Source organism: Micrasema longulum, unplaced genomic scaffold (assembly GCF_059751315.1).
Source record: "Micrasema longulum isolate JH-2025_06_02 unplaced genomic scaffold, ASM5975131v1 h1tg001178l, whole genome shotgun sequence".
NCBI classification, from domain to species: Eukaryota; Metazoa; Arthropoda; class Insecta; order Trichoptera; family Brachycentridae; genus Micrasema; species Micrasema longulum.
In genome coordinates, this window is record NW_028278365.1 from 173,509 (window position 1) to 185,682 (window position 12,174).

The 12,174-nt window shown below is 32.8% G+C and overlaps 1 protein-coding gene across 2 annotated transcripts in view; it reads right to left on the reverse strand.

Moving 5' to 3' along the window:
- LOC148276618 (sodium/potassium/calcium exchanger 4-like) overlaps positions 1-11,873 on the reverse strand; it is a 53,442-nt gene extending 41,569 nt beyond the window's left edge. The window contains exons 1-2 of one of the 2 annotated variants that reach the window (XM_088234019.1): positions 11,731-11,873; positions 9,008-9,150 (exon numbers count right to left, since the gene is read on the reverse strand). In XM_088234019.1, coding sequence (XP_088090145.1) covers positions 9,008-9,116 — 109 coding nt within the window. In that variant the 5' untranslated portion in view covers positions 9,117-9,150; positions 11,731-11,873. Of the gene's footprint in view, positions 1-9,007; positions 9,186-11,730 lie in introns of those variants that run through there. The other variant, XM_088234020.1, reaches the window with a different exon arrangement.
- Positions 11,874-12,174: the final 301 nt, after the last annotated feature.

Genomic DNA, 12,174 nt, shown 5'->3' on the forward strand with positions numbered 1-12,174 from the left:
ATTACACAAAATAAAAGGAATTATATTTGTCGTTTTACTGTAGTTAACATTCATTACAGCAATAAAAGATGAGTAATACCTTAATCTTAAAAATTGTGGTCACCACTAGTCTTTTATTATTTTATTTTTATTTTATTTAAATCTTAAAGTAGGGCACACATATCATACATATTGTTATGTGTGTTCTAATAATAACATTGCAAATATATTTAATTTATAAATTGTTTATCACATATGTCTTGACCATTATTTTTAATTTTGATATGTTTTTTTCTTCATAAATATTTTTTTCCATTTCGTAATACTTTTTAATTGCTTTGAATAAAATAGAATTTTGTGACTTTGCCTTTTTCCTAAATGGAAGTCTAATTTTGTTCTTTTCTCTAGTATTGTGATCGTGTTCATGCTGGTTCCGATCAATTTTTTCCAAAATTCTGTTTTTTATTAGTTTATAATTTTATGAACAAATATCATTGTATTTCTATAATAAATTACAATAAATTCTTACCAAGAATTTATACTAACTGAATGTTTTAAATAACTTTTTTAAATGATCTTTACCTACTCGATTCTAAAATCTGTCATAAAATGTGCAAAAAATGAAAATCATTTTTTTTTTTCAATTGAGGTTCAGACTTGCATTATATCAGAAAGCAGATGAGTAGTTCTAAAATGAATTTCAGTATTGTATAATAATATTTAAATCATAATTCCTAAGGCAAAATATCCGCAAAATGTACATTATATACAATCGGCTGGTATAAAGATATTAATACCCATGATTTTATAATAAACTAGATATAAATAACAAGGTAGAAAAAAGGTTTCTGTGGAATTTCAACAAAATAAGATGCCTTGGAGAGTGGATATAATACTTTTAACTATTTAAAAATAAATAAATAATATGCTTCCGCTTAAAGGGATACCCTTTATTTCTATTACATAGAACAATACTGCCCCGCTAATCCTAAAAGTCGTAACTGAAAAAAAATAGTTTTCCGTTTTTTTTGTTTGAATTGATATTCGAAAGCTTCATGTCTTCTCATTAAAATTCAGATTGGTAAAGCATAAAACAGTAATCTCCTGTAAAATTTGCAGTTCAGCAGATATGACTTTTAGCTTAACAGGGCAGAATAGCGTTCCAATTTTTTGGTTTGGTTTTTAGTTTAACAAAAAATGTGTAACGGACGGTTTAAGTTTGTGCTTGCAATTCTCGACCCGAGTGCCTATGGCCCGTTGTATTGTTGTAAATTGTATCTAACTTTGTGATGGATAATCAGAAAAAGTTTTTTTTCGTATGGGCGACTCTATAAGCGAGAGCGAATTATTACTCTGAGTTAACTTCAACGTTACCCCATGTTAATCGTAACATTTGCGAGTGTCAGGCGCGTTACATTCTTCAAGCTAATCCCGTGCAGCCGCCGAGTAGAGAAAGAAGGAGCTCGGAAAGCAGCACTTCAACGATGCGTTAGGCATAGACAATTTTAAAAGATTGGTTGCATAGATTTTTTTGAAATGGGGAGCGTTCGGTCAGAAAAAATGTCACGTTACAACAAACAATTCACAGCTCTAATCAGTCATGGAAATATTATCGTGATGTAGAATACGCAGCAAAAATGCTTGTTTGGTACAAGTGAGTAAGAATTTTTGTAACTTTCTAAAAAGTTATTTTTCAACAATGTTTGAGTATGTCCAAATGCTTGCAGACTGGTTGGATTTCCTCCCTAGGGAGTTATTCGTTTTTAAATTTGTTTCAACAGAGAGAGAAAACATTTTTGAGAAAGGAATATGGAAGTCTAGGCATTTACAGGGCTTATGACCTGTCATTGGCTGGTTTAAGTGGCCACTTTATACACTGTGTAACATTCACCATTCTGCCCATGTTTGAACATCCTTATTTCTTCAATTCTTCCACCTGTTGACTTTTGTGAAGTAAAAGAGCTGAAACCTTTATCACGTGAGTGAGATTCATCCGGCTTAACTAGGCAACGCCTGAAAATAATTTTTCTATTTTTATCCAAATTTATTCCAAATGTTTTCCCTCTCTGTTGAAATAAATTTAAAAATGAATAACTCCCTAGGGAGGAAATCCAGCCAGTCTGCAAGCATTCGGACATACTTAAACATTGTTGAATTGACTACCTGGTAAAAGAAGAAGTATAAAAATTGGAAAATTGTTTTCAGGCGTTGCCTAGTAGGTGATTTTGTTTGCCGGATGAATCTCACACACGTGATAAAGGTTTCAGCTCTTTTACTTAACAAAAGTCAACAGATGGAAGAGTTGAGGAAATGTGGATGTTCAAACATGGGCAGAATGGTGAATATTACACAGTGTGTAAAGAGGCCACTTAAACCAGCCAATGAAAGATTTAAGATCATAAGCCCTGTAAATGCCTAGACTTCCATATTCCTTTCTCAAAAATGTTTTCCCTCTATGTTGAAATAAATTTAAAGTTTTTTTTATTTCATTCGGATTAGCTAGCCCGCGTAGATGTTCACTCATTAGTACTGTTAGATTTTTTGCAGATTTCCTGTCTTGTACATTGGTACCATTGACATTAAGAGGGGTAAGTGAAGATACTATATGTATGTCTAATTTACTAAGCCGTATTCGGCAAACACAACGTGTTGGATTTGGACCAGCACACACGGTATTACCGAAAAAATAAACGTATTGATAACAGTGACCGTGAAAACCTTCGCACCTATACAATTACGAGTATTTGTGTTTAAGATGGGTTTATAAGTAAACCATACTCCTTTGTCTCCGTTGACAAGATACTTAGTGTACATAAATATAAACCATGGATTATAGTACATTGCTTCTCTTTATCGAGTACAATAATTGTTCCAAATAAAAAAAAACAATAATTCAAATAAAAATAAAACTGTTTAAATTATACCAACATCAAGATTTCGACAACTCTACTATCTTGGTATCATAATTTATCAAATTATGTAGGGAAACTTAATTAATTTGATTTTATGAAATTACAGATTTAATGCTGATTGTAAAATTTATTGTTTTTTTTCACTTGATTACATTTTTATCAAGCTGATTATGATTCATTGAAAGGTATAACGAATAAATATTACGGATTTGGACAGTAATAATGTCAAAAATATGATATTCGGATTTAGTTTTAAATGTTTTATTAGATGAAATAATAAATGCATTGGGTGTAAACACACGTTTTGTCCTTTTTTTTCAAAAATAAAAATGAGCGTCACGAGTTAAAAAAAACGGTAAAACTCAAATATTATAGATAATAAAAAACCAACTGGTCCAAGAAGAAGTTTAAAAATTGGAAAATTGTTTTTTGGCGTTGCCTAGTATGGGAAATAATTCGGTAAGATGAATCTCTTCACAACAATTGAGGTTTAAGCTCTTGAACTCCACTAAAATCAACAAATGGAAGAAATATGGATGCTCAAACATAGCCACCTTAACCAGCCAATGGCAGGTCGTAAGTCCTGTAAATGCCTGGACTTCCACATTCTCTTCTTCAAAGTGCTTTCCATCCCTGTTGTATTTTTTTAAAACGGTAAAGGTTTTAAACCAGTCGAATGTAAATACTCTGCTCGACACGATATTGTATTTGTTTTTAAGTTACCTTTATTATTTTGTTTGATACCCAGTCTTCTTAATAGAATGTTAAGTAGACAAAAGTGGGCATTTTTGACACCTTCTTCATTTGCGTACAATCGAAGGATAAACCTGCAAAAGTTTCTTGCGAGATTTGCGCAGTGAACGGTAAAGATGCTTTAAATTACCGACTAGTTTATTTGTTATAATAAAGATGAAATCATTATTGAGTAATTTGTAGCAATTTGTATGTTTCCTCTTGTTCTCTTCGTTTGGAAAAAAACGGAAATAATTTATGATAAACTAAGATAATTTTCTAATTGCCCAACGAGAAATTAGATACAATAAATGTTTTCTTGCGCGCTGTAAAAGTTAGAGCATTCAATTGCTAGGCAATGTTTCCTGAAAATGTACCAAAAAAATAATAAAAAACATTTCAATAAAAATTAACTACTTTGAATGTCGTCACTGGTTCATATGAATCAAACCATGATATGAGAGTTATGAAAGACTTCAGATTTGCTTGCCGAGGATGGATCAATGGGAAAAACTGATCGAGAATAACCGGAAAAGAACCTCTGACGTCACCCGCGGAGTTATTCCAGAAATACAAATAAAAAAAATCGTAGCACTGATAAGACGATATATTAAAATTTAACGGATTTTTTTTGGCTTCACTTAATAGCCTATTAACAAATAAAATACATTTTTAAAACCACAGAAGTTCCTCATTGAAGTATGTATTGATTGACAACATTTCAGTCATATTTGTGTCATTAAAAAAAAAAATTCAACTGAAAAAACAAAATAGTTTAGCATAATATTTTAATTGATTTTTGAATTAAATTTACAGGTTTATCCACCTATTTCTTTAAAATAAACCGTTAACAATCCGATTTATATTTCAACGGGTTTTATTTTAATTTTAGAATGCTTTTTCTTCATGTTCCTTATTATTTCTAAATGTAGAAAAAAGTAAAAAATTACACATACGCTTTTATACATTTACGTAAATTAATATCCCAAGTAATATTAATAATACAATTATATTCCACTCCTCCACTTTATTTCCTCATCCCTTAACTCAGGGGTTCCCAACCTTTTTGTACTCTAGAGCACATTCTAAAATATCGGTAGGGTGGCAGGTACCACCTATTTTTAATTGACAAACTCCTTTCATAACTTCTCATTTTCCCACAATTCATTTTCTTATGTTTATAATTTATTGATAAATAATAAACAAAATGTTTAAAAATAATAAAATTATTATTCAAATTGCAAAGAAAATAAACAAAAAACACAAATACAAAGAAAACATTTTATAATAAAAATATAATATCAATATGTTAATGTGATCTTTGGTATTGCATATCATTGGCCAGTGCCTCATAATTAGGAGAGTATGACGATAATCCTATTAATTAGCAAACAATGATAAAGATGCTCATCGGTGAGTCGAGATTTATATCTTGATTTTATTAAGTTTATGTTTGAAAACAATGATTCGTATAAATATGTCGAACCGAAAAATGATTCAATTTTATACGCCGCTTTTTTTAAAAATGGGAACTTTTCTCTGTCCACTGTATTCCAAAAGTCCTCTGATATTAAGGATTTTAGCAAAATATCATTCTTAAGGTCCAAAATTTCTAACTCTAGTTATTCTGTCTTACCTGGAACAAAATCTACAATACTTGCGGCCATTTCCATTACATTTATTTGGCAAATAAAAGGATTGATACGGAAGGAAACAATTGGCTCGATTTGAGTAAACTGCAACAATCTGTCTTCAAACTGTTTTTTTAACACTTGAAGATGCTTAGTAAATAATGACCCGTTTAATTCATTGTTGCCTAGCATTTTCTTCATATGTAAGAAATGCACGAGAGAATCGATCTGCAGATGTGATATCAACAAATCCAATTTAGCTTTAAAGACTTTACAGAGCTTATCATTTCAGCTATGTTTTTGTCTTTCCCTGCAACTCCAAACCGGCACTCAAAAAATTAAAACTCTAACAAATAAATAAAAATAATTCACATTTTTAATTAATGTTTTTAATTAATGAAAAATTCTGTCTCTGTCGAATAGTGGCAGGCGCGGGATTGGGAACTGCCTTATCTTCTTACAGACCTCTTCTTTTTTTTTCTTAAATGATATTTTATATTTTCTCTTTATTGTGTAACATGTTCTTTCATTATATTTGTGAAAAACTTTAACTGAATGTGTGAACGATTTTTGATATTTTATTATTTACACGACGAATGTTGTTTCCCAAATAAAAATAAAATATTATTTATTAAAATCATATCATAGTACATATTACCTAGGTTTTGAAATATGAAGAATGTAATTGATCTACTTTTATGTGGTGTTATTTCGTATCACAATAAAAATAAAGAGACTTTTTAAATAAACCTTTTTTAAAATTTATTATAATTTTCTCTTTGCATTTTACAATAGGTACACATAAGTTACAAATTCTATTTTTTTTGCATTGTTTAGAATTGTAAAATGGTATTTATTTATTTATTAACGGACATTGTCCGAGTATACAATTTATAAGCTTTAAATATAACAATAAAAGAATAGTTTAAAACATTTAAAAGAAAAGAAGCTTTGACAAACATAAGGGACATCGAGACAAGATCTGGACTATTTATTTAGTGCTCGTTTAAATCGTTGTAAACTTAAACCAAAAATGTCCAGATCTTGTCTTAAGTTAACAATACGACAAATACGGGTCATTGGAGAATTAAGGCCATAGTTTGTTCTACGCTGATCGATGAACAGTACTTCATTGTTTCTCAATCAACGAGTCGGAATATTGAATTTTACTTGTCCCAGTAATGATGGAACATCGATCATACCATTTAGTATGCCGAACATATATATGGAGTCAATATTAGTTCTACGTTTTTGTAGACTAGAAATATTTAACATTGACTCTATTTCAGCATAAGAATAATTATCTCTCTCTAGTCCAAGCATCCACGCTATTTTTCGAAGCAAGCGATGTTGGACTGATTCAATGTGATTTTTGCGATTGACATAGAATGGAGACCAGACCACGGAGCCATATTCAAGAAGAGGGCGAACAGTTGAGCAATAAAGAGTTTTGATTGTACGGACATTAGTAAAATCAGAGGATATTCTGTTAATGAAGATAAGTTATTTCAGTGATTTATTTACTGTTTTATCTATATGTTCGTTGTATGTCAGTTTATAGTCCAAAACAACTCCTAAATCTCTGATGGACTTAACTACATCAATTTTGGAGTTTTCTAATAGGTATTTGAAGGAAATTGGTTGTTTTGTTCTATGAAATGACATTATTTTGCATCTTTTAATATTATGTTCTAATTTTTTGACTTTTATGAAGAAAAACTGGTATGAAGAAAGGAGATTCAGATCTAGCCACTCTTTGATTACTGTCATACATTTATTTGCTTTTATGGCAGTCTCTTCCCAGGATGTATTTTGCACAATTATTGCGGTATCATCATATGTTTAAAGTTTTATGTAATTTTTTCGATGAGACCAGTAAATCTATCTTATAAAAACTATACATTCAAATTGTCAAATGAAATTATACAATATTTGTATGTGAAATGATAGGATATCAAAAATAAGTAAACGTAAGAATTTAACTCCACCATAAAAAAGACACTTTTTTGTGTTTCTCTTAAAATGAACGCGTTACATTTTTTTTACATTAGATTCAAAATGTCCAATTACTGCAGTATGTTCCCACCCTATACACCTTTTCCACGTGGATACAATTTAATTAGTTAATCAGAGATCAGGGGCGAATAAATATATAACCTCGTATAAATTTGACATTGATGAAAAATGATGGCACGCCTCCAAAACCATTTATCACTGAGCAATCTTTATATACATATTTAATTGATATGATATCTGCGGAGAGAAATATTTATTTTATAATAGTTGAAATCTCAGTATTCGTCTATAAAGCTTTGGACTTACTGAGCATATTACACAGAGTTTAAGAAAATAGTTAAAGGAGACTTTGTCAGGCGTGTGTCTTGTCTGTAGTCTTTTCAGTGTCCTGGTGGGTAAACACAATATGTGCGTGGCTCGTGGTGTGGTGATCGGCGCTTTTCTTCAGAGTTGACGTGATATATTTATTTTATTTTACAGACGGTACAACACTGCAATATTTCACTGTCCCTGAATTTTCGCTTGAAGCGTAGGTCCGATCATTTTCTTCTCTGTCATTCCTCAATTTTAAGAGTCGTAATTGTTGGTACTTTCCGCAGCCATTCCATTGACAATGCGTCTCCACCCTTCAGGGCTCTGCGCAATATCCACAGTTTCATGTAAAGTCGCCCGTGATATAGTATTTACCTGGTGGATCCATCGAGGTGCAGTTCCGCCCCTGCTTCTTCGTCCTGTGATTATTATTTTCTTCAGATTTTTCAGGTAACGTCTGGCTATGGAGTCCGAAAAACTGCATAATATGTTGGCAGCACACGGCCAATAGGCGAACATTCACGTTGGGTTCCTCCAGTATAGAAACGTTTGTTTTTCTGGCTGTCCATGGGGTTCTCAGCATTCGACAACAACACTACATCTCGAAGGTATCTTATCTCTCCTACTCGCTTTCATTAACTGTCTACGTTTCTGTGACATATAAAAATATCGGAAATACAAGTGTACGCACTATGTACATTTTATTTCCTTTCGAGATGCCCCGATCTTTCCAAAATTTGGTCAGTCGCGTCACGGCGTTTTTTGCAATTAGGATGCGTCTTATAATTTCTGTTGTGACTGATCACCTTACATTCATATTAAATATGATCAAGATACACTGCATTTTGGTTTTTTATAATATGCAGGTGCGGATTGTCAGGTGTGTATCTATCTTTCTAAAATATTCGGATTTAGATATTCTTTTATTCTCTGTCACGTCTACAAAACACTTTTACGCCCTGTACTCACATATGGATCTGAATGCTGGATATTGAGTTAAAAAGATGAGAAATCTTTCTTCGCATTAGAAAGGAAAATACTCTTGTAATATATTTGAAGCTGTTCAGAAAATCAGAGTTTCGTGTTTAGAGTTCAACGAAGAAGTCTTCAATATCTAGTTACGATGAACCCAACGAAGGGTACGTACACAGAATGAGTGAAGAGAGGGTGCCCAACAAGACACTTTTAGGCGTCCCAAGGTAGACGAAGCGTTGGTAGACTCAAACTTCGATGGCTAGATGAAGTGCGGCCGGATGTGGATGCTATCGATATCAGGGTCTAGAGGAGTACATGCCAGGATAGCGGGAGATGACGACGAACGTTGGAGGATGCCAAAGCCCACAGCGGGCTGTACAGTCAAAGATGACGATAATTCTGCGTATTTGTCAATATTGAATTTTAAAAATACGAAATAAAAATACTCACAATTTGCTGAGCCAAATACTGCCAGAAGAAATATAGTTCTGATTACAAAAGTGAATGTTTTACTCTTGAATGTTCTCATTTTTCTGTATGGTTTATCAAACCCCATCATAGCCACTCACAAAATATCGCTAAGCCACTGTTTACTGAGAATATTTAAAACATAAATACTTATTGTTCTATTGACAACTATGGGTGTGATTTTGTGTTGAGTAAGGAAAATCAGTTTAACATAAAGATCGGATTAATTATAATTATTTTTGTGAGCTATTTAGTTACATGGTTTAGTTCTCGATACTAACTTAAAACTTTATAACTATACTTCATAAAAATACTTGGTGTTTCGACAGATTTTTCTGATATTTTTTTAATATTTCTTATGCCAAAACTACAGGCAAACGTAGGGAAGATGAACCCTGTAACTCAATGTGACAGATGAGACCAACAATAATTTACTTTCTATGTAAAAACTAGAGAATATTTTTCAGAAGTCAGAAAATAATGTTTAAACAATGAATTAATCAAGGTATAGGCTTATACAAAAATGAACCAAATATAGCGTAGGTATTTATACTACTACTACTACTACCATAACGCCATTTCTCCGTAGGGATAGGCAGAGAGAATGGACCGCCACACACGTCTATCCTGGCATACAATCCTAGCCTCTTCCACATTCATACATCTTGTCATACATGCCCTTCGGTTCTGTCTGCTTTTGACATGACCAGACTTAAGATTTTGGTTTATCTGATCATGCCACGTCTTTCTCGGTCGTCCTCGTCTCACGTTGCCGTTCATTTTCGCCATATATACTTGTTTTACCATTCTTTCGTCGTCCATTCGTTCTACGTGACCAAATCATCCCAGAGACCCTTTCTTAATCTTATCAATTATACTTGACGCATTTCAACCGCGTTTACCCGGCTTTCATCCTTCCTCTGCCAGTTCCATGTTTCACTTCCATACATAAGTGTTGGGGCTAAAACTCCGCTGTGCACTGCCAGTTTAGCTTCGATTGACATCTTTTTATTAGAAATTACTGCGCTTAGTGCTCCGTTCATTTTGTTGCTCGCATTCACTCTTCTTTCAACATCTTTTTCTACTCTTCCATCTCTTGAAAACATGCTTCCCAGATACACAAATTTTATAGGTATATATATTTTTTTCATAATTTAAAATACGCGTCCCTGTTAGTTCCCCGGTGAATGAATCACAATTAACTTACTAGCAACAAACATCAGCTATTTGTGATAACTTGTACTTTAATTGCACAGAGTGGTGTAAATCAGATCTATGGTGTAACGAATCGGGTTGTGGTCCTGTGGCTAGTGTCTCGGACTCACGGGTTCGAATCCCACTTTACTTTAACTCGATTCCCATTTTCTAATAATAAGTTATTTCCAACTCGTTAAAAATGGCCCTCAAAATGAAATAAGAACGCAAATATTTCTTTAAAAAAAAAAAATACATATATATGCTATAGGGGTTAAAACATAAACGATTTATTTGCTTTTATTTTCATGTCTGCATGATCGTACGAAGCCTCAATTATTAACAGTAATATTATTATACTTGGTCAGCATTATGAGAAGGAACTGATGAAAGGTTACTTGTAAAAGTTTGCCTTCGATTTAATAGAGCTCAGCCTCATCAAGTGAGGGTTATCATTAAAGCCCGCCCAGGGTACTGCAGATTGAACAAACACCTTGCTAGAATGAACCTTCCCGAAACTTCTAGATGTAGGATTTGCTGTGCAGATGAGAAAACACCTATACACATTATTTGTGAGTGTGATGCTTTACATCATAAAAGGAGCCTCATCCTCAGGGGACCACTGGTGAAACCTGAGGATGTTAAAGAGATCGCCCCCTACCTCATAGCTGGGTACTTTACAGATCTGGACTTAGAGGGGGAGATTAAGCAAAATGTTAACTCTCGCCTTCCACACAGTAGCCAGGCTCTTTAAAGACCTGGGCTTGGAGGGCGAGAACTATTCACGGGAACCCGTCACAACAGATCTTCACAGGTTGCAGTGACGTCAGGAGCTTATACAGCACTGACCTCCGCCTTTGAGAATACTATACTTATTAAATATCCTGGACTAGTGATGGAAGTACTGTATACAAATTTTAAAAGGGATTATTTGTTTAATGATGCAGTGCCTCATGCATTGTTATGAGTAAATGAAAAAGGGACAATTTTTCTAGATTTGCATAAGTTAAATAGTATTAAGTTTTTGTTTGCAAAGATTAATGAAAGGCAGATCATTTTGTTCAGTAAAAAAAAGACCAAGAAACATGCCTTGAATTGATAGAATGTTTTAATGCACTTCTAGTTGAAAGTAAAGGTAAGAGGGGCATTAGTGCGTCTATCAAACTTCAAAACTTTATCAATACATAAATAAACACCGATATAAAAATACATCATTTTACCACTATCTGTGATTTTATTACGTAGTTGAAAACTGATTGCTATTTAAAAAGGATTGACCTTATTAATGAGAAATAACTAAGTGAAGAATTAAACGATATTGTAGTACTAATTTTTAGTTTTTAAAGTGAGGAGTGAAAATTCTACGATATTTTTGTTTAGATGCGCGTTACGGGATTCTCTTATTGTCAACAGCACATTTGCCAATAGATCAACAATGATAAAGCTACTTTTATAATTATTGATTAATCTGGTTTAATTAAATAAAAAAAAATAATTGGTATTCACTTTACACTTGCGCCAGAAAATTAAAACCGAACACTGCACTTATAACCATTACATTATCACTATTTTCTGTTTGTTCATGAAACGTTTATTCGTTTGAAGTATTTATTGAAGACATTGACTATCTGTGACCGATATAAATTACCACTTGTACCGATTTCAATCAAATCACTGGCATTTATCTGAAATTCACACAGATTTTATAGTACCGAGTGCGTTGGAAGCCTTCCGACTTTCACCCGCTGAAGATTAGATTAGGTTAATCGACTCAAAGTTAGAAATTTACTTAGAAGATTATCGGATTAATATTCTCGACCGATAAAAATGTGTGCAAACACTAAAATATGTCATAGTTGGAGGCCGATCGTTAAGCACGCCGTCTTGGTAATTGTCAAAAGAGATTTATATAAACCACGTCCAAGCGAGCGTTTCTCGCTTGAATTGGGATTTAT